This window comes from Grammomys surdaster, unplaced genomic scaffold, assembly GCF_004785775.1.
Source record: "Grammomys surdaster isolate TR1022 unplaced genomic scaffold, NIH_TR_1.0 242, whole genome shotgun sequence".
In the NCBI taxonomy this organism is placed as follows: Eukaryota; Metazoa; Chordata; class Mammalia; order Rodentia; family Muridae; genus Grammomys; species Grammomys surdaster.
In genome coordinates this window covers 4618497-4641369 of record NW_021604687.1, presented here as the reverse complement: position 1 = coordinate 4641369, position 22873 = coordinate 4618497, and the positions used below count along the sequence as shown (strand labels likewise).

Below are 22873 nucleotides of genomic sequence, written 5' to 3'. Positions count from 1 at the left end.
AGAGGGAGAGAGAGAGGGAGAGAGGGAGAGAGAGTGAGAGGGAGAGAGAGAGGGAGAGAGGGAGAGAGAAAGGGAGAGAGAGAGGGAGAGAGGGAGAGGGATAGAGATAGATTGATTTTTTTCCTTCACAGAACAAATCCATCCCAATATCCCAAAGCTTGCCCAGGAACTGTAACCTGTGCCACACATAGCCCCAAGAGAAGCTTAATGCTTAGGCTTAAACAAAGATTCATTCCTTCTATAGTAAGTATGGCTGAAATTTAAAACAGCATGGGGCTCCTTGAATTGTAAAAGAAAATTACTAAGACCAAGAAGAATATAGTTGTGATGAGCAAACGAAGATTATTGTCCTCTGGTTGGCTACAGCCTGCTATACAGTAGTCTCTGGGCTTCTTACTTCTTGGGTTCTAGTCTACTCCTACATGCTTGATATTATTCCAGGTGAGTATCTAAACAAAATAATTTCTCTGTTCATGGTTCTATGAGTTTTCCTTTCCAGCCTTGTTTTTGGTCTAGTGCCAGGGCTGGGGGGCAGTGAGTGAGTAGAAGAGACAAGAGAGGATGAATCCAGGGGTCACCAGGTTTAAAGACCTGGTGTTGATCCACCAACTCTTTTAGAAGCACCCTAGGGAGAAAAAACAGTGGTACCTCTGCTGTTAGGAGGAAGATTTCATCTGGGATGTGTCGGATCCCACCAGCGATGACACCCAGTGCTACCCCAGGGAACACATAGGCATTGTTTCCCTGACCAGGAGTGAATGTCCTGCCATCTTCCAGAGTCACACTCTTAAAAGGACTTCCACTGGCAAATATTCCTCGGCCCTGGAGGCAGGAAGAAAAGAAGAGCTGGAAAATGGAGTCAGGTTTGCAGTAGTCACGGGAGTCTATTCTTGTCTCTTAAATATGGGTCCATCTCCATTCTCCCCTAAGTGTCCAGAACTGTAGCGAGAACTTGGTAAATCCTCTAAGAACAATTCATTTATTTGACCAGAAAGCTAAGCCCCTTTAAGTTACTGACAGTGGAGGTCGTAGTGCCTCTTTCCCCCAACACTTGGAAGGGCCAAGTCAGGACAATTGCCTAGAGAATATGCCATGGTTCTGGACAAAGCTCTACTGTTTGGGGGAACATTGAGAAGTGCAGTATCATGGGAAGAGCTTTGGCTTTGGAGTTAGATCTAGGCTTTAGAGACAGCTGTATTCTTTATTAGCCTGATGATCTTTGGAAAGTCGATTCATCTTTCTTTCTTTTTTTTTTTTTAAATTTTAAACATTTTTTTGTTGGTTATTTTATTTATTTACATTTCAAATGTTATCCCCCTTCCTGGTTTCCCCTCCAACCCCCCACCTGCTTCTGTGAGGGTATTCTCCCATCCATATACCCACTCCTGCCTCACTGCCCCAGCATTCCCCTACACTGGGGCATCGAGCCTTCCCAGGACCAAGGGCCTCCCCTCCTAGTGATCCCAGACAAGGCCATCATCTGTTACATATGCAGCTGAAGCCATGGGTCCCTCCATGTGTTCTCTTCATCTTTCTAAACCTCAGCTTGCTTACTCTGACAGTGCACTCTTTGTCACCCATATAGGGTTTCTGGTAGTAACTGTAACTACTTTCTCTCAGCTGGTGGGAGAAAGGACTCCCCGCTGACCTCGGTGACCCGGTAGCACTTCTCAGCTGTGCACTCAGCCTTGCTGGTGGGGTTGCTCAGGGCAAAGATGATAGGGCGCTCATGGAAGGAGGCCATGTCCCTCAGAATCTGCTCCGTGAAGGCTCCTGCGATGGCAGCGACACCTACAGGGAAAAGGGGGCGGGGTAGTAGGGAACGCCTACTGGGTATAAATATCCCATTTCTCTTCTTGTGGTACCAGTGAGGGAACTAGATACCCATGACAGACTTGGGAATCTTGGGGATAAAATCTGCTACGAGGGAACAGAAGGGAAAAGAATCCTGTTGCGTGAGTTAGTTAAGACCTCTTATTCATTCCACGGAGACCACTGGTTTGTTTTAGGTCTCTGATCTGTAAGGTGTTCCTTAAAGGCATTCCTGAGTGTTGCTGAGAGCAGAGTGTTCCTCTAGTACAGAGACGGGTGCCAGGGTCCCCTGTCTTGGGGTGGAAGGAGAGCTCACCTTCATGCTACAGAGCAACGCTGTCCTTTCCTACCGTATTACATCATTCTGTGTCAACAAGATGCAACTCTGGGCCTTCATTTCTGTAGTTTGTATACAGAAGTCACTCAATAAAAATTTACGGCATTGAGCCAGACATGGAAGAGGGGAAACAGCTGTGCTTCTATAGGTTGTATCCCTGAGCCTCAGACTCCATCTGCAAGTCAGGAGGGTTAGCTGGGCTAGGTAGCAGGGCCCCTCTTCTTCTTCCTACCTATAATTGCTGTGGGCTTCACCAGCCTTACTACTTCCTCCAGGGAGCTGACTTCAGGGTGGTCTTGGGCAAACATCTCCTTCTCATGGTTTAGGTGGCTTCTACCCTGTAGGAAAAGAAGAAAGATGGAGTAGGTAGAATGTTGAAGGCCTATTGAACAGGTCCTTGATGTTAGGATTCTGACAGTGTTTCAGATTGAGCCTCATGATTTGATCTGAGCCTGCAGAACAGTGAGGCCCCCTTTATCAGATTTCCCAGTAGAACCTAAGGTGAACCCTAAGGAAATGCATTTCATTTTAAAAAATATTTTTCATTTTAACTGCACAATTGTTTTTGGCTGCTTGTGTTTGTGCTCCATGTGGATGCAATGTCCATGAGGGCTATAAGAGAGCACCAGGTCCTGTGTAACTGAACTTACAAACAGTTGTTAGCCACCATGTGTGTGCTGGGAATCAAACCAAATTAAATCTGGGTCCCCTAAAAGAGTAAACAAGTATTCTTAACATCTGAGCCATCTCCCCAGCCACACAGAAGAAGAATTGATACATCGTCTTTAATTTTCCTTTTTAGCTGTTGTGGGTCATGGCTTCCTGGGTGAGCATAGAAAGACTCCTAGGAAATTTCCTGGCCTCAATGAATCCCTTGACCATAAGAAGTACAGCCTACAGGTTCACAGAAGGACAGGGGCTCGAGACTTCCAGAGATCTAATGTGACTGGATTTAATAGGACCCCCTAGTCTTCCTGTGAGTCTCTGTAAGCTGAGTTTAGGATAGGTTGGTCATAACATCTCTTCAAGAAGCCTTGTAGTGACAGACTAGCCTAAGTTCTGGTAATGAGTTCAATCATTTCTGACTTCCTCAGATGGCTTCCTGAGTACCAGAGTGATGGTGTCAAGCTTATAGCTCCTTGATTAGAAGTCATTTCAATAGAGTGCATAAGATGGTGGAAAAATGCACATGTGAGTAGGAAGAGTCACCAGTGTCTGGTAACCTATTCAGAGACCATTCTCTGGGATGTTGGGGGGATGGGAAGATGTATCTCTAGATGTGCAAGTAAGTAAGAAGGGCCATCGGTGTCTGATACCCTGCTCAGAGACCATTCTCTGTCATGATGGGGGGAAGATGTATCTCTAGGTCAAAGATCCCTTACAGTGGTTGGGCTGTGCAAAGTTGAGGAAGAGAGAGAGCATATGTCTTTTAGAGGACTATGATTCAGTATGACTGAGACTAATGCAAGAGAAGGCCTGGCAGGAGAAAAGGCCGAAAGGGGTACTCATGTACCCATACATGTGGGCACATACACACACATGCACATACACACATGCACATTTATCACATACATACACATACACACACAGGCAAATGCACATGCACAGACAATCCACACACACATGCACACACACAGTATCATTGGACCGTATCAATCTAGTTCTCACTCCTCTTGTTTTTCCTCCTCTTGTTCCTCCTCTTCCTCCTCCTCCTCTTCCTTCTCTTATTCTTTCTTTGAGATAGGGTTTCTCTGTGTAGCTCTGGCTGTCCTGGAACTTTCTCTGAAGACTAAGATGGCCTCAAACTCAGAGATCCACTGGTGCTGGGATTAGAGGCATGTACTACCATGTTCAGCTGGAGAACTCTTTCAGTTTAGTTCTTGGCAGCTCTGGGTGTCACAAAACCTTTGGTTTTTCAGACTAAACAGTACCTTGACAATCAGACCCTTGGAGTCCACCATCCAGATCTTCCTTATGGCCTCTGTTTTGGGTATGCCTTCCTTTTCCAGGGCCATGACAAGGAGGTGGGCGATGCCCATGGCTGCCTGGGGGATGGGTAGCATAAGGACAATGTTTAGACTCAGAACACATAGTTGTTTAGCACATACTAGGTGTTTCAGCAAAATGAGCCTTTTTCCCCCCCTCAGCCCCACAACTCATAGATGGCCCAGTTAAATTCTTACTTTGAGAAACTCAAATATTGAGACTCAAAACGCTGCAATGATCAGCATACACTCATTTTGCTTCTTGTCAGAATCCCAGTCTGCCTCTCCCTGGGAAGACTACCCCACCCATTCTTACTCTTCTTGGTACAACTGCCATAGAGCCCTTCCAATGGCACTTACCTCTCCCGCACCCTGGAAAACGAACACATGGTTGGACAGCCTGTTCTTGGTGATTCTCAGAGCGGCCAGGATCCCTGCCACAGCAACAGAGGCTGTGCCTGCAACAGAGTGAATGGTATCAGCCTGTAGTCTCTAGCCTTCATTCCCCAAGAAAAGACTCTTGACAGGGCTCCCAACATCCAGGACCTGTGGGAGAAGAAGCAACTTTTCTTTCCGTTTTTTGGGTGGGTGGGGACAGGGTTTACCTATGTAGCTTTGGCTGTCTCGAAACTTACTCTGTAGACCAGGCTGGCCTCAAACTTACAAAGATCCACCTGCCTCTGCCTCCCAAGTGCTGCGATTAAAGGGATGTGCCACTGCCGCTTGGCTAAAGCAACTTTTCTTAACTCTTAAAGAAGTTATATCTGCAGGCATGTGTGATTAAGGACAAATCAATTCTATCTCTTACCTTCTACTGTAAGTAACTGTTTAAGAAATAGTCCCTAGAATTGTTACTTGTCTGTGTGAGAGACATACAGCTATCCAGGAGCTGCTACTGTGATTATTAACAAATGCAGTAACAGGATAGATGCAACTAACAGATGCCAAAAAATGAAATGCAATCCCTGTATACGGGGGCATACATGAAATTCTGAGTGAATGTGTATGGCTGACACAGGCACAGCCATGTCAAGGACCTCAGTACCTTAGGTCCATGGGAAATGACAAAGCCTTCCCCTGGTCTGTGTGGAAATGTTGATAGAATACAGAAAATATCTACTGCAGCTTCCTCATCCCTGATATTTACAGCCTGAGATTCTTAGCCATAGAGACCTCCTACAGAGACTAGCTAATCCCCCCTCCTGTGCTGTACAGAATAAGCAGGCAATCTTGTTTACTGTGTAGTCCCAGTGACTTCCATCATAGTGAGTACAGTGTACCAGATCCCAGCTTCTCTATATGAGTGTCTATTATTCCTTCACAGTCTGCCATTTCTTCATTCCTGTTGGCATCCTAGGCAGGTTTTCATGACCAAGTCACACAGGACATGCACCCATAAAATGGTTCGTTTAAGGGATAAAGGCATTTGAAAATAAGACATGGTGAAACCACGGGAGACCAGTTGTTTTTGTGTCATGAGCTGCCCATCTTACCCACCACATCATAAGACTGAATGATAATGATATATAACATATGATCTGACTTAGCAAACAATACGTTGTGCCCTTTCTCTCAAAGGAAGAACACATGGGCATCTCAAAATTCTACCAGATAACTCACTTACAGAATTATGCTTTCTGTGGCTTCAAACTTTTGCCCTGCCTGATTAGAGGCCTTAACTCCCAGGAGAGAAAAAACATCCATTAGGAATCATAGCAAGTCTATTCAATTGATGTTTGAGACCACAACTTGGAGATTGAGATTCTCTCGGTGAGTAAAGAAGACTCTCATTTCTCTGACTATAGGGACATCCTCTGGGGGTATCTTGATATTTCCATGCTTGTTCATAAATATCAATGAACATGACAACTAAAGACAGGCAGAGCTATTGAAGATCCAGGGCCTTCAAAAATGCAGGGTTCTGCCACATTACTGGGTGAAGAACACTGGTTAGATAAAGTTTTATCTGAGGACAAGAAAACATGGAATGGTTGAGGAAGAAATTTATGAGCACTGGGAGACATGACTGGCCAGAGAAACCAGCAAGCAGGCATGCATCGCTCTCTCTTGGTTATATGACAATAATGGAAGGGGTTGGATGATTCTTTCTCCCTTCTTTTCACCCTAATCATTTAATAAAGTATTGGAAGGTAATTCAATACTTTAATTATGGAGTAACAGGGTTTTCAACTGTGGCCAGATCTGAAGAACAAGTTAATTCTTCCTAGCAATGCTTTGTGCAACTCTCTTGCACTAACTTATGACTGTCAAGACTTGTCTCTTCTCATTTGGGGGAGTGAGTGGGACAGTTTTCATTTATTGGAAAATTCTGTTTTGTTAGAGTTGCTTTTGTCATCTGGAAGTACAAAGATATGGACTTATGTGCATGTAAACGAGAGAGAGGGTGACTGTACCAATTAACACATTACTTTGGAACCACCAACTGGTTCTATGGAGGGGTCTGCCAGAAAAATGTACTACAGAGCAACCAGAAGGCTACAAGAAAGAAAAGACGGTTTCCAGAGTCACTTTCATCATATAGATCCCAGGTAAAAAGGAGAACATTGAATAACATCTGAATTTTAGATAAAATAATTTTGTATGGGTTATCCTATGAACCATTAGCACACTTTTAAGAAGTATTATGTATTTGACATTGGAATTTAAAAGATAGTTCTGGTTTTGCTAGGTCAGACAACCCCACAGACTTGATCCTTCACTTCCGTAGTGGCAGTTGAACCCCTTTGCAATAATCATCCATCTATCATTTAGAGCACTAATTTCACAGTCTCCTGGTCAGCACCAGCCAGCTGCCTCCCCTTCTCTTTTGTTCCTCAACCTGGAGGTGGAGGAGCAGAGTTTTATTGTTTTTTGTTTTGTTTTGTTTTTTTCTTCCTGTTTTCAACTCTCCAATACACAATTAATATTTTTTATGTTGAATGTTTTCTGGTACAGTTCCTGCCTGATACTGAGGGCTCACAATAAAACTGTAACTATGGTGTCAATGTTAAGCCTCCATGGTGTGGTCAAAGGAAAGGAGATTAAAGTAGGACTGTTTATGGTTTGTGCCATTTTAACTGGTTAGAAAACAAAAATGAAGCTATCTGTGACTGGTGACAGATGGAGCAATGGAAAGCGGGAGGTTCCAGAATTCTTTTTAATTTTTAGGAGCAACTTTTTTTTTCTTTTAGACAATGGTTTCCCCATATAAATCCAGGGCATAAAAATGTTTTAAACCTTATACTTCTACTTTAGAAAATCGATGCATGGGAATCTCTGAAATATATGCATTAGAACATTTGGGACAGTGTTATTTGTAATACACAGTGATTGGAAATAATCTAAACATCTAACAAATGAAAGATAATTTGAGAAATTAACTAGGATAGACACTCAGAAGAATACTTTCAATGATTAAAATTGACCACCATAGGGGGTGGGAGAGATGGGTAGGCAGTTGAGAGTACTAGCTGCTCCCCCAGTGGTCCTGAGTTCAATTCCCAGCAACCACATGGTGGCTCACAACCATTTGTATTGGGATCTGATTCCTGTTTCTGCTGTGCATGAAGACAGAGTGCTCATATAATTTATTCATGAATAAATAAATTTTAAAAATGATCACCACAGGGCTGGGGAGATGGCCCAGTCTGTGAGGTGCTTACTGCTCATGAATGAGGACCTGGGTTTGGTTGGGTCCTAAGCACCCGTGTGTAAGCTGGACATGGTAGTGTGTTTCTGTAAGCACAAAATGGATTCAGTAGGATCCTAGAGGCTCACGGTGAGCTACTCTAGCTGAAATGGTAAACACCATGTTAAACATGACACTGTGTCTCAAAGAATAAAGGTGGAACACGAAAGAAGAATGGACTCAGTGTCCACCTCCGGCCCCCACACTGGCGTGCATGGGAGCACACACCTGCACACACTCCATACACATCATTTTTTTTAAGAGTTTTGTGAAGATTGCAAAACGACCTAGGAAACACTATGAATAAGTAACTAACACACACATCTCTAAAGCTGTCTGGATTTTATGTGTGCTCACTCAAATGCTAACACACACTGGTGGGGATGGCTTCTCCCACCAAGGTACCAGTTCTTTGTCATTTGGAATCAGAGCTTTCTGCTCTGTAGAACACTTTCTGCTTTCAGGGAGTCTGTTTGCAAATCATGCGCCAGTAGATGGCACCAAAGATATTTCATGGTAGATGTCTCCTGGGCTAGACAGGCTTTCGGTTTGGTTTTCTGTTTTTGCTTATCAGATATCTTTTGAGGTTAGAACCTGAGAGTTGAATAACTGAACTTATTGGCAGGACTTCGTGCGGGAGGAGGTTGGTGATTTTGACCTCCTATACTTATACAGAGGATACCGACCCAGAAGAGAAAGTAGATTGGTCTACTCCGTGGTCTAGAAGAAAAACTGGACCATAGCCTTTCCTGGAGGCAGCAGCAACAGGGGAATATGACCCTCCCCCAGTGTTGGGGATAAAGTCAAGCAGCCACACCTGGTTTTTTACATGGGTGGTGGGGATTTGAACTCAGGTCTCCAAATCTGCACAGCAATTGAGCCTCTTCCTAAGTCCTATCAATTAGTCTTATGATAGTGAATTTGGCTGTGTGCTACTTTCTTATCAGCCCCCACCACTTTAATCTTCATTAGGAACTCTACCGAGTCAGCGTTTTGGTGTTCCCTCTATTGAGGTTTTTAGTTTTTCACTCTCTGTTAGGAAAGTGAGGCTCAAAGGAAATAGAAGCAGTCATGAAAAGCTAAAGTGGCAGTGGCCACCCACTCCATTTGAACGTATAAAGAAGAATGCAACATTTCCCCAGAAGCTGTGAGTCTTCTCACCAGGTCTCCAGACCCGCTGCCTCATTCCACAGCATTTGCGACCCCTGCAGAGATCATGGAGGTCCTAGGCAAAGCTACCTCCTGTACTGTAGCTCCTTCTCACGGACCCCTGAGATTTGTTCTCCAATTCTCTCCTCTGTTCTTCATCCTCAGTGTCTCCCTCTCTGCTGGATTCATCCCCATGAGTGGGTAAACACACTGTAAAACTTCGATTTTTTTTTAAAAGAGCCTCGCCCTTGTAGTTCCAAGCCCTGTCTGTACTGCCTTTTATAGTCAAGCTCTTCGAGGGGCCGAATATGACCACGGTCTCCATTTATTTTCTTCTCTGTCTCTGTGGAATCCAGTGGACATAACTGCCTGGTTCACCTCTGGTCAAGGTCACTGAGCAGCTTCACCTTGTCAAGTTCACGGGTCAGTTTTCAGCTTCCTGTGCTTCAGCCTCTCAGCAGTATTTGGCACTGCTGCCCATCACTCTTTGGGAGAACACTCTTTGAATTTTGCTCCAGGGATATACATCCACTGGCCATCTCTTTAGTTGCTGCTTCATGGTCACCTTTTTGGGTCCTGCTCTTAAAATCTCACTCTGGGCAGGGGCAGTGTGTATGGAAAACTCTCTTAATTCCAGATCAGAACCCAGGAGAGAAAGCAGTAGTTCTTAGATCCCAAATTATAAAACATGAGCTTGGCAAATTAAGTTATTGTCTCCATCATTAACTTCCATTGTTGGGTGGGGCGGGGGTGGGTTAGTTCTTGGACTGTGTGCCTGGAATTTCCAAACTGGAGAGGAGGAAAATTGCTTAGATTTTTGGAGGTAACCACCCCAAGAAGACTGAGAGCCCAGGGCTGTGGGACAGCATGGCTTGTGCCCACAAGGGATGCGAACTGGTTGTTCCCATTCGTGATGAAAGATAAACAAACTTTCTTATTCAGTGGGAATGTACTATAATTACACTTCCTGCAAACAGAGTACTTGAGGCAGCACATTTAGGAAACGGCACAGAAGGACAAGCTGAAAATATTCCTTTTAATAGTCACATCTGACCAAATGGAATCAGTTGATCTGCTAAAGAGATTTCAGGAGGAACTGGTGACAGTGTCAATAATTGGTAGCTAGAGGGACAGAAAGAAGTGGGCTGGGTGCAGGTCTGAGGTGTCTGTGGAGCTCTGGGTCTCTGAGGACTAAGTGGCTTCTATGAAGCCAAGCAGGCCTTTGTCATAATCCACAGCAATCCCCTTCCTGCAGCAGCCGCCCACTGCCTCCATGTATTCATTTGCATGCATTGGGGGTTGAAGTGGGGCCATGAAAGGCACTGAATGCAGAAAGAGCCAAAGAATAGGCTTATTCTCTAGAAGCTGCATCACTTCAGAAGAGTCAGATCCCTCTTTCCTGACACCCTGCAAGGTCTTTGAGACCCCTTCAGCAGCGCCCTGTGTCATAAGGGAAATTTTCTAGAGTCCTGGGGTCCTCTAGAGCACAGCATATGAAACCATGAATTGTAACCCCACATGGAGTCATGTAACTGAAGTGGAGGTTGAGAAAAACACAGCATCCATCAAAAGCTTCTGAATGTGCAATAATCAAAAAATTAATCAAAGCCAACAGAGACACTGCAATTTGGAGCAGATAGCAGTCTCAAACTTGAGCTGGGACAGCTCAGGCAGCCTTGATTGATGTTGTAAGCTAGAATGGTGCATACATACAGTGCAAATTTAGCAGGTGGTATGTTGAGAACCAAGGCTGCACGGAAACCCCACAATGCAAGATGGTCTGGCACTGCCAGATCACCGTGGAAAAGTGTAGAAAAGCATGGCACCCATGTCCTCTTCTTCATTAGGCTTGAGTCGTGTTGTGCTCACATGCTCTTCTCATTTTCTCGAATGTTCTATCTTGGGTCTCAATATGCCTTCTTCCTCTCCATACTTGTGCATTCAAAATATTAGCATTGGGATCATGAACTAGTACCACTGAGTGGACGTTCCTGTACATCCCACCCCACCCCACCTCTCCTTCACCCCAGTTAGTGCAACATGGATAATTCTGAAGATAGCAGTGAATTGGCATAGATTTCAACTCACTGTAGGAAGTGCTGGCTTGAGAAAAGCATACAGGGTGCTCTGATACTTGCTGATCATTAGTCATGGCTGCTAAATTGTTTGAGAGGAAGGATAAAGACTGCTCTGTGAATATATATACCACTTGGCTACAGTCACAGAGCAGAACAGTGAGGATTCAGAGACAGACCCATCTCAATCTGATTTCTGTTAAATAGTCTGGCTTAGACACTGAAACTTGAAAGTACAAAAGGGTACCAGGCTTAGTGGCATGCAGTTCTGTGATTCCAAGCAGCAGAAAGGCAGTGAAGGCAGAAAGATCACCTCAAGTTCAAGGTTAGCCTGAGCTATACCGGGACACCCTATCTTGAGAACAAACAAAAACAAACAAACAAAAATTGTGAAAGGGTGACATAGCATACAAGCATCCTCTCAGGTTATTGGTCCTTGAAGATTTAGTACTAGAGGGTAAGGCTGGTCATGTGCAGTGTGTTCTGGAGTTGTGGTGCCAGTTTTTTTTTTTTGTCAGTCACACCATGTGGTTAGCTTGCAGCAGAGGACAGGGCCCAAGGTCACTCGGTCAGCAGCATTCTGTACCTGACTTCTTTCGTGCAAGCTATCCTTCCCGAGGTCAAAATTAGTCTGTCTGCAGTATGACCATCCTCACTGCTCTTCCCCTTTCCTGTCTCTCTCTTCTCCCCCAAGAGCAGGGATGTTCCCAGCTGAAACAACAAAAGTCACCTGAGCCTCTGCCTAGTCCAAAATTCCTGAAGAGGCTGCCAGCAATGAGTCAGAGCATCGGCAGCCCTGTTCACCAAGAACCAGCCAGCCTAGCCTGGGTTGAGGATTCCTGTGAGCCAGAGTTGGGGTGAGGACAGAGGAGACAGACAGAAGGAAGTCGTTTTGTGCTGTGGTTCCAGACTTCAACACCGTGAACGACATGGGTTCTGTGATTCAGACAATACAAACAAGGTGCTTGATGTTCACTGGAAGCTCAGCCTGGGGGGCTCCTGAGGACTGTGCTTCCATCTTTCCCTGTTCCACTACATATGAGGCAGGGCTTATGCTGAAAGCAGGCAGATGGTTCTAGCTTCATTTCCACGGGGGCCACTTTGTACCAGTCCTTTCAGTATGTGGGTCACAGGCAGATTCTGACACTATTCCCATGTCTTGCTGGGATGGAGTGTGCCTGTCTAAGCTTGTGGTTGTGTACACAGAGGCAAAGAAGGATATTGAGACTCAGTATGGACCTCAGATCCTCAGCTAATTCCACTAGGAGCTCAGCTCAGGACAGGAATGGAATGAATAGAAACCCTTTATCATTTGGGAGGGTAGCGTGTGGCAGGACAGAAAGAGTTAGGTATTTTCTGTAACTGAGGCTCTGCCTGCATCAGTGAAAACAACTTGTCTTCCCTTGAAGGAAGATGTGGGTGGATCGCCATGCCAACCTCCTCACATTTTGATTAGTTATATGGGCACATCTACATATTGAGCTGTGATCACCCAAGACTGCAATAATCTGATAGAGATTCTGTCATTCTTGGTCTGCCTACCAGCTCTTCTCAGAAATTCTAAATTCATGACTTCAGTCTTAATTTCTGAGAAAAAAATTAGGAAATTTGTATTTCATTTGTGTGTGTGTGTGTGTGTACCAGAACAATGAATCTAAACAAATGAATTGATTTAATTAAAAAATTGTTCATTCATATGCAATTATGCATATGTGTACATGTGTCAAACATCTGAGTATGAGCACATGTACAGTGAATTTGTATGATCAGGAAAGAGAGGCTGCAAGGTAGGGACCAGCATCGACTCTCTCTAGGGATAGGTATGATGCTGAACATGTCGTTTGTATGTGCAAATACCATTCATCCATTCTTACTACAATGTGCCAATCACTGTGTTGAGAACTGGGGATCAAAAATAAGTAAGCCATAGTTCTTGACTCCAAAAGCTGGTTGTTTAGTGAGAGGCAGAGAATGCAACAGAAGCATCTAGAGTTCATTGGTTTGGATATGATGCACTTTTAAAAAGCTCACCTGTTGGTCCTTGTTGGTAGATCCAGTCATTGAGAGGTGATTGGGTCCTGAGAGCTTTGATTCATCAATGAGCTTATTGATGGACTCAGAATTTGAGGGTGATGCTAGAAATGGTGAAAATTAGGAAGCAGGGCCTGGTTGGAGAAAATGGTTGCCAAGGGCATGTGTTTCAAGGATGTATCTGGTCCTGACACCCTTTTGCTCTTTTCTCATTACTTTCTGTTGCCATTGGGCCAATAGCTCTGCCCCACCTCCTGCCATGATGCTCAGACTTACCAGAGGCCTAGAAACAACAGATTGTGGATTGAAATCTCTCAAACTGCACACACAAGAAAATTTTGCCTTCCTTAAGCCCTGTTCTCAGTTATAGTCATGTAGAGCCAATCACTGTGAAGTGACCGTAATAACCACCACACTATGGGAACCAGCTTAGAATGGACCAATGTAAGAGCAGATGGAGGAGAGTGCCTGCATAGGTACCCAAATCAGACCATTCTGGGGACAGGCCAACCATTGAGGTGAGCCTTGACTGATAAAGGAATTCCTGAAGTCAAGGTGATAGGAAATGGTGGCACTCATCTGTACCTCCAGCACTTGGAAAGTAGAGGCAAGAGGAATAGGAGTTTGAGAGCAGACTTGGCTACAAGAGACTGTTAAAAAAAAAAAAAACACCAACCAAACTGAAGAGATGAGTAGAAGACAGAGAAAAGGTCCTTTCTTTCCAGCCCATGTGTTTCAGCATGTGCAAAGTTTCTCACAAAGGGATGGCTTGCACAGTGAGTCATGTTTCCACCTTGGAGGAACACTGTGGCATCAGTCTGTGGGAGACAGAGGTAGAAGGGCAGCAGGGCTTGCTGTGTTCCTGTGTGTGTTTATGAGGATGCACACACATGAGTCTGTCTGCCTGTACATCTGGAGTCTGTGCACCTGGTCTGCCTGCATAGGCCTATTTTCCACTTGGCAGCCCAAGGGACTCAGAAGATGGCTGTCCTGTTGCTGATTCATGTGTGAGTAGCATGATGACTAGTCAGCAGGTGCTTCCTCCAAGGCCATAGGCACAGGTTGCCTGTGAGTTGACTGGCAGCCAGTGAGAGAATGCTCTTCCACCTCCAGCTGGTCTTCTTGGACTGTACTCCTGCAGCTGCAGAGGACCTAGCTTGTTGGAACAAGATTGGCATTGCCCACCAATGCCTATTTCAGGTGCAGGCTTCAGAGGGACTGGAGAGACAGTATGAGATACTGAGCTTTCTCTTCAGGGTCTCCATTTCTCTGGGCATCTACTTTCTAGGCCCTGAAATCCTACATTAGAACTCAATTCTCTAAAGTTTGCTATAACTGTGTTATATCATCGCTTGAAAACTCACAATAAATTCCCCACAAAATCATTCCTCATATTTCTGCTATCCTATAACATGGACCACAAAGAAAAGAAGCACTTGGCTTTGTGATTTTAGACCTAGAGCAGTATGGTAAGTGGTTATGAATGTGGAATTTAGAGTCCAGATATCCGAGATAAACTTTCAATTGAACACTTCCTGGTTCAATAAGTTACTTATTCTCTTTGTGCCTCAGTTTCTTCATTTATAAGACACTGATACTAATATCTCACAGGATTAAATTGTGTACAGTTCTCAGGATAGTGCCTAGTATGTCACAAACATTCAGGGATAAACTTTAAAGTGAGTTTATATTCTCTCTAGTCTATCTCTAACTGACACCATGAAGTTGAACATTTTGGGTGTGAGCAATCATCTGTAGAATGTAGTCAACTTTTCCTCAAGAACAAGACCATTCCACATCAGTTCGTCCTTTTCATCAGACATGGACCTCTGCTTTGATAGACTTGGCTCACCAAACTTCATTTGCTAAGTAGCAAGATTTGTGGACCCATCAAGGTTTCTATTGGGCCTAACAAAACCTTAGGAACCACTTCTACTGGGACCTCTGGAGTTAGATAAGAGGACTGCTGAGAAGCCTCTGTTCTACTCCAGCTTCAGATATGGGTACCTCCAAACCAGCATGCAACTTCTTTTGGTTTAAAGCTCTGGGTCAGGTGACCAAGGGACATGGAGTAAAATGATGCTTTACATTCACTTTTGAAATACTCTGTGTCTCTGGTTAACAGTGTTTCTCAGCAGCACATGTTAGCCAAGCTTAGGGAAGGACTCATAATGGCTGACAAGGGATGTTTTGATCTGATAAGTCATAATGTAATATTTTCTTTGTATAAGCTCTCTCTCTGAGTATACACACAGGTGTGTATGTGTGTGTGTGTATGTGTGGTATATGCACATGGTGCCAGTATGCCTACAAACAGAGGAGGACATTGGATCTCTGTATCTTATTTCATTGAGATGTGTGTGACCTCTCATTGAAACTAGAGCTAGTCTGGAGGCCAGAAAATCTCAGTGATCCTCCTGTACCAGCCACACTGGGGTTACAGGTATGTGCAGTTACAAAAGTTCATGTAGAATTCAATGCAAGTCTTCATGGTTAGGAAGCAAGTGCTTTTTATCCACTGAGGCTTCCAGCCTCCCAGCCCTGTCCCTTGAAATCTTTACAATACTTTTCTGATGTAGTTATTTCCATCTTAGAACAGATAATAAAATTAGAGTCAGAGACGAGATTTTCCAAATTCAGGTAGCTAATAACTGACAATAGTATATAAAACCTCTTACAGATATTAAATCATGCAGTTCTTACCTCCCTCTGAAGTAGTAATGATTTCCATTTGGTGCTTAAGCACATCAGAGCTTAGCAAATGTCGAGATATGTTCAAGGTCACAGAGCTAAGAATCAGCCAAGGAGAAGTTGACTCCAAGTCTAATATTGTTTCTTTAACAGCATCTGGCAGCACACCAGCTATGAGATGACATTTCCCTCCTGCTTTTGGCATCTGGGTGAGCCTTGTGAAAAAGCATTATTACCCAGTGATTTTGTTAGGTGAAAACATACCTTGGATGTCATCGTTGAACATGCAGTACTTGTTGCGGTATTTGTTGAGTAGACGGAAGGCATTGGCATTGGCAAAGTCTTCAAACTGGATGAGGCAATTTATTCCAAACCTGTAGAGCAGGGAAAGAAGGAGGAAAGAATGTATGATTATTACCTCCTGGAGAGAATCCTGCCAGAACTGGATACAAGGCAAGGTCAGGATGAGAGGTAAGGACAGCCTGTGTACTTCCTCTTATTTTTGCCACAGGGCTCGATCAGCAACTCCTAGAAGTAGACCTTTATTTACTCCTTTAGGTATGTAAATCGGAGAGCGTAGAGACCCAGGGCTTCATAGCCAATCACATCAACTTTAGTGTATCTAATGTGGGCTTTGGGCTCCCCATGAGCCACCATTCAGACAGTAGGAGTAACAGCAAGGCTGAGATAGGACCTGCCTTCTCTGTAACCTGTGGTCATCCGAGATCCAAGCAGAAATCTTACTCCCAACGCAACAGAGAGCAGAATCACTCTGTGTCTGGGAACTTCTAAAGCCTACTGTTACCATCTCCAGGTATTGAGGCTTGGAGTCATTCCACTCCATACATTCATGTGTTATTTTCCGACAAGACATAAACAAGGCTGAAAAAAGCTACCCCATGAGGCCACTGTTGTCTTGGTAAAGATGTTCCCCAGACACCAGGAACAGTAGAACAGTTAGTAAACTCATTGAAAATATGGATCTCCACATCCATCTCATAGACAACTTCACTCAGGACTATGAGATGATGCCCAGGAATCTGCATTTTCAGCAAGCACCCCAGATGATTGTGATTCTGAAAGCTAGAAAACTAAGAAACACAGCCTTAGTAGATGAAGGCCAAGTCCAGTGAGCTGCTTGACATGACTTATTGGAAATTTATGCCTATTAGATATCATTGTCTCGAAAAAATAATATTGGGTTTATTAGTGTTTCATCTTTAAAAAATGTTTATTTATTCATTTTATGTATATGAGTACACTGTAGCTGTCTTCAGACACACCAGAAGAGGACATTGGATCCTCCTACAGATGGTTATCAGCCACCATGTGGTTGCTGGGAATTGAACTCAGGACCTCTGGAAGAGCAGTCAGTGCTCTTAACCACTGAACCATCTCTCCAGCCCTACTGTTTCATCTTTTGGTTTAATATTTCTTCTGGGCAGTGGAGAGAGAAGTTGCTAGCTCATTTATAGGAAGACTCCTCAGCCTAAGTGCTCTCACACTTGGGTTTCTATTACAACATGGAATTAATATCTCATGAGATTTGTGATTTCAGGAACAGGTCATGTTCATTTAGAAAAAGTAGTCCTGATTGATACACATTAGACTAGGAGTACTTGGTGCAAGGACCTGCTCTTGCCACGGTGGTGTTGACCACAAACATGAGACCTACTTGCGACAAGCTGTTGGAGAGATTTATTCTTTTCTTTCTATAGGACCTATTTGGTGGTGACTATCTGATGAGATCACTGGCTATTAGGGAGTGAACAGCCCTGATATAACCCAGGAAACACTGTTTTGACCTCCTTTTTGAGCATGGCTTCTTCCTCTGTTGCATCTAAATGCCAACGACTGGGTAAAAGTCTGCCTCATGTTTTCCAGAGTCTTAGTCAGAGCTGCTGCTGGGGGCACTGGACGAATTCAGGTTTCAGAGACCGAGCAGAGTGCAGTCACTGTGGCATCCCAGTGCAACACAGTGCCAAGATTGAGTCAAGATTGATTGTGGGCCTGACCTACATTTTCACACACAACGGAATGACCTACACATATTACTTCACCTTCTGTCCTGCTGGAGCTTCCCATTTTTTTTTCCAACAGACACAGTGGTATCTCCCTTGTCAACTTCTGTTGGGTCTTGTAAGGACTAAAGGAGGAAGGTGATTTTCTTTTTCAGTGTTACAGAGGTATAACTGATAAATTAAAAAAAAATCTGTGTTAAAACATACAACATTTATGATTTCAAGTTTGTGTATATTGTGAAATAATTGGCATGACTAGGCTAGCTGACATATCTATTACCATACATGGTAATTGTTGTGTGTGTGGTCTGAAAACTTGAGTTCTAGTCTCTTAGCAAATTCACATTATATAATAATATATCTCTATTAGCTGTAGCCAGCAGGTGATTTTTAGATTGCAAGGTGTTAATCACAAGTGTCATTCTGACTGCAATTTTTATTTACACTCACAAAATGAGTACTGCTGAGGAGGTTAGGGGACTCTCCAAGCCTCTTAATCTAGCATCCAAGCTTCTTTTCCTTGTTTATGAGTTTTTGCAAGAAGACTAGTCACAGATGGGTTTAAATGGAGTTATGTAAAATCCCAAGTGTGCAAGAGAACACAGCTTTATAAAGCTGTAGGAAAAGTAGTGGCCCCAGGGGCAGCTAAATTTTAACCAGGACAGGACAGGGAGCAGAGTAATGGGATGGAGGAGACTTTTAAAATTACAGATCTAGCTCCAGAGGACTCCAGAAAAGGGGAGAGAAGTGAGGCGTAAGGAATTGGATTAGATGATGAGAAGCACATAGCACTGGCCTTGGGCTTCAGAGTGACCCTCAGATGACTTAATGATTTCTCCATTGTAGCTCAACGGGACAGCAGTAGGGAGGACTATGACTTGTTTCTCTTTGGGTTTCCTTGTATCATTAGGTATGATTATCAAGATTCCATGTTGCTATCTCTGTGTATAATTAAATGCAGAATGCTATTTTTTTGAGTTTTTAGAAAGCAGTTTCATAGTTTCTCTCAATAATGCAGTCCATGTAAGGTAGTTTAAATAAAAATGGATCCTATAGGCCCATAGGGAGTGACACTATTAATTGATGTGGCCTTATTGGAGTAGGTGTGGCCTTGTTGGAGGAAGTATGTCATTGTGGAGGTGGGCTTTGAGGTCTTATATGCACAAGCATTGTCCAGTGTGGAATGCAGTCTCCTTCTGCTGCCTGTGGATCAAGATGTAGACCTCTCAGCTCCATCTCCAGCACCAAGTCTGTCTGTATGCCATTGGTTTCTGCTATGATAATGGACTAATCCTCTGAAATTATAAGCCAGTCCTAATTAAATATTTTCCTTTATAAGAGTTGCTATGGTCATGGTGTCTCTTTACAGCAATAGAAACCCTAAGTAAGACACCATGGTTATCTTATTCTCTTGACAAACAGTACTATGCAGTACATTGTACTCAACACATTGTAGGTGTTTGGTAATATGTTAGTCCTTCATATCTCTAGATTCTGTATTCGTGGATTCAACAATCCTATACTGAAAATGTTAAAAAATAATCCAATGTATACAGATTCCATTCTTGTCATTCGTTATTAAACAGTGTAAAGTGACAATTACTAGTGTAACATTTACAACATATAAGGTATCATTAGTAATATACAAATGATGATTATAGAGGACAGTATATATATGGATTATATTACACAAGGACTTTGACTATTCACAGTTTTGATATCCATAGGAGTTTCAGAACAAATCTCCATTGGATACTAAAAAACAATCGCAGTAGGAATAGAGATAATAAATAAAACCACCCACTCATAAATATAATGTCACGCCTGTCAAGCCAAAATGTACTGTGAATTTTTTTTGTTTAGATCATGAGTTGCAATATTTGGACTGGGAGTAGGGAACAGAATGTCTTGACATTTTACTATACATAAGACTTCCAGTGTTGTTTCACAACTAGCATAGGGCTAGAAATCTGAAAACTTTAGACAACACCACAAGTGATATGTGTGGATTTTTCTATCACATACTAACATATAACTCACACACACCCTGACCTTGAAGAAACTCTGTCACCCATTTGGTAAGGTAAAAAGAAGGCAAAGATTATAACTATCTTTATTCAGTGTATTACTGTTTCACATTTCATTATATTTCACTTAATTTTACATAAGCAGTCCCCGTTGGTCTCATGGAATATAGAACAGAACTCCAACAATTCATGTCAATTTAATTCTGATTTGGAATTGAGAAAAAAGAACAAGCCACATGGACCCAAGAGACTCCTAGTGCCTAGCGTGTCAGAACCTTCACAACCCTGCCCTTCTTGGGATGTGCATCCCCAGGGATGTTCCCTGGTCCAAGAACAGCCCCTGTTTTGGGGTTTATACACTGTCTCTTCCAGTCTTTGACTAAAGCTCCTCGTTCCACTCCTGTCCTCCCTCTCTTCCATCCTTGCTTATATTTTCTCTTTCTCTCCACTGTGACCTGGGAGCCGGGAGCTGTGTTATCCCTAATTCCCCAGCCTCTCCTCTATGGCTTCTGTCAAATCAACTCGGAGCAAATCAGGAACCATCCATCAATCTACCCATCCAGTATTCTATCTATCTATCTATCTATCTATCTATCTATCTATCTATCTATCTATCTATCTAAAATTATGGAAAATCTGTGATGAGCCAATACTTTCATTCAATGTTTGATAGAAGAGGAGATACTCGAAGGAATTGGTGGGATATTGGTGTTGTGAATTTGCCTCCTAACTCATTAAACAAATTACAACCTGATTAAGAACAAAACCAAAAATTCAAAATGAAAAATTTAAACTAGTCAAGTGAAAAAACATGGCTCTCAATTCATCCATGTATGGCGAAAAACTGGCTTTTACTAAAACATGAATTCAAATGTAAACTGTCTATTAAATACGTACAAAATACCAAGAACAATAAGAGAAAGAGTTGGCCTTTGTGGGTTACTGGCAGCCCGGCAGCACACCAAGCTTTGAATCACTCTCTCTCAGTCTTCATACTACCTTACCATGCACACGCTGCTTTCAGAGAGGGAATCCTGAGTGGTCCTAACCTGGCTGTACTTTAGTTTTATGTTAAAAGTAACCCAGATTTAGAAAAGAAGAAACACAATAGGTAGTGGGGCTTGACCTCTTTCTTAGCTGGGATGATACACGATGCAGAAAACACGAAACAGGAAGCCAGAAAAACTGTTCTTTTCCACTGTCTCTGAAAACCCCGGAGTCTTGCCAGTCTCCTTTCTCTTTCTCTGGCTCACAGTTCCCAATCTGAGGCCATCAGAAGTGGGGCATAGGTTACTTAATGCTTGAGGTTGGACTTGACAAATGTGTACTTCCTTTCCTCAGAGATTCTGTTAAGACTAAGATGTTGTGGGGGAAGGCAGGGAACAGTGTCCTTCATAGGTCCTAGTAAGAGGACCTTGAACATGGTGAGGCAATCTGGAGAATCAGTCCTAGGGTTCTTTCTGTACTTACATTGGCAGACCAGCAGGTGGCCACAATTGAGGAGCGGCCTCAGAAGGATGCCCCAGTCTCCTCTCCTCTGGGTCCTTGTCTTTAAGTCAGTCTTACCTCAGTCTGTGTCTTGTCACCATTTAGTCTTGGCTTGCCAGAAGACTCCCTGACCTTGAGCTGCCTTATATATCCCCATTACCTTTCACCCTGTATCCCTGGCAGCAGCAGAGGAACATCTGATGCTCCTCTCACACAGAAGTCCTGACATGGAGACAGAGGCCCTTGCAAGCTTCTTGTACTTTTCTACTTTGTGGTGCAGCTGGAAAGTAGCTTTTGAACTGTCATCGACGTCATTCCATTCCAAGGCTAGAACTCACTTCTAGGCACAAGATGATCTGTGGATGTCTGATTTTGCTAACAGGCTGTTAATGGTGACCTACGTGTGTGTGACAGGTTAAGGAAATCTAGGCCAAGGCCAACAGAGATGGGCACATACCACTTGGGGCCAAGCCTCTTTGGGATGAGGGGATCTGAAGGGCTTTCTCGAACAGAGGTGTAGAGAGGAGTGCTGGTGAGAGCAGAACATTCCTGCTGTTCCAGAGACCAGGGCCTGCCATTCTCTCAAATATCTGACCTGACCCTTTCCAGCCTGAATAAATATGAGAGAGCCTGAAGGAACAGGTGAGCCTGCTAGGCCTCCTTCTGAATCCAATGACTAAACCTAAGACTACTATTCCCAAAGGTGTCTGCTCTGTTTTCCCTGTGAAAACCACACGCAGATTTTCCTTGGCCTAGCAAAATTATTATCAGCCATCACCCCATGGAAAATTATTTCTTTTTTTTTCCACCCGGAAACGAGAACTGGCGGAATAATGAAACTCCAGATTTTTTTTTACACATTCCATTAAACTCTATGCCCTTGAAATGCTTTCAGATAAATTTCCCTAGTAAAATAAGTTTGGATAACTCTTTATATTACACATACCAGACATAGTATGTATTGAAGGTTTTGAAAAGTTATGCGTAAAGAAAAAAATTTAACCCAGCAGTTTCTAAGCTTATTGACCATAGACTTCACCTTGTTGCGCCCCTCCCCTTCCCAGCCGGGGCAGAGTGCTTTTTGAAAGACATGATTCCTGCACAAAGGATTTTGTGCAGTTGGGGCTGGGGATTCAGGGCAAAGCCATCTCTCTGTGGAACTACTGCATTGCTGTCACTGGCCAAGATCCTACAATGACTGCTCTCACCTTATATTGGCTCCCCTTACCCCCATTCTCCACATCTTTCTGAATACATCCCTGTGTGGGCCCTTTAGTTCCATGTTACAAAAATAACTAAAGTACAAGAGTTCATGAATTTTGAGGTATGGAAGGCACCAGTGGGGGAAGGGAGGAGAGGAAGTGATTTAGGCGTGCTCATGAAGTTCTCAAAAATAAAATAAAAAAATTCCTCATGCTGGGTAGTGGTAGACCAGCCTGGTCTATAAAATGAGTTCCAGAATGGGCAGGGCTACACAGAGAAACTCCATTTTGAAAAGCAAAGCAAAGCAAAGCAAAGCAAAGCAAAGCAAAGCAAAGCAAAGCAAAGCAAAGCAAAGCAAAGCAAAGC

General features: G+C 43.4%; 1 protein-coding gene across 1 annotated transcript in view; it reads right to left on the bottom strand.

Moving 5' to 3' along the window:
* Me3 (malic enzyme 3) overlaps positions 1–22873 on the bottom strand; it is a 175977-nt gene that overhangs the window by 2286 nt on the left and 150818 nt on the right. The window contains exons 7-12 of the mRNA XM_028774705.1: positions 16033–16142; positions 4495–4592; positions 4081–4194; positions 2382–2487; positions 1649–1791; positions 649–822 (exon numbers count right to left, since the gene is read on the bottom strand). Coding sequence (XP_028630538.1) covers positions 649–822; positions 1649–1791; positions 2382–2487; positions 4081–4194; positions 4495–4592; positions 16033–16142 — 745 coding nt within the window. The remainder of the gene's footprint in view (positions 1–648; positions 823–1648; positions 1792–2381; positions 2488–4080; positions 4195–4494; positions 4593–16032; positions 16143–22873) is intronic.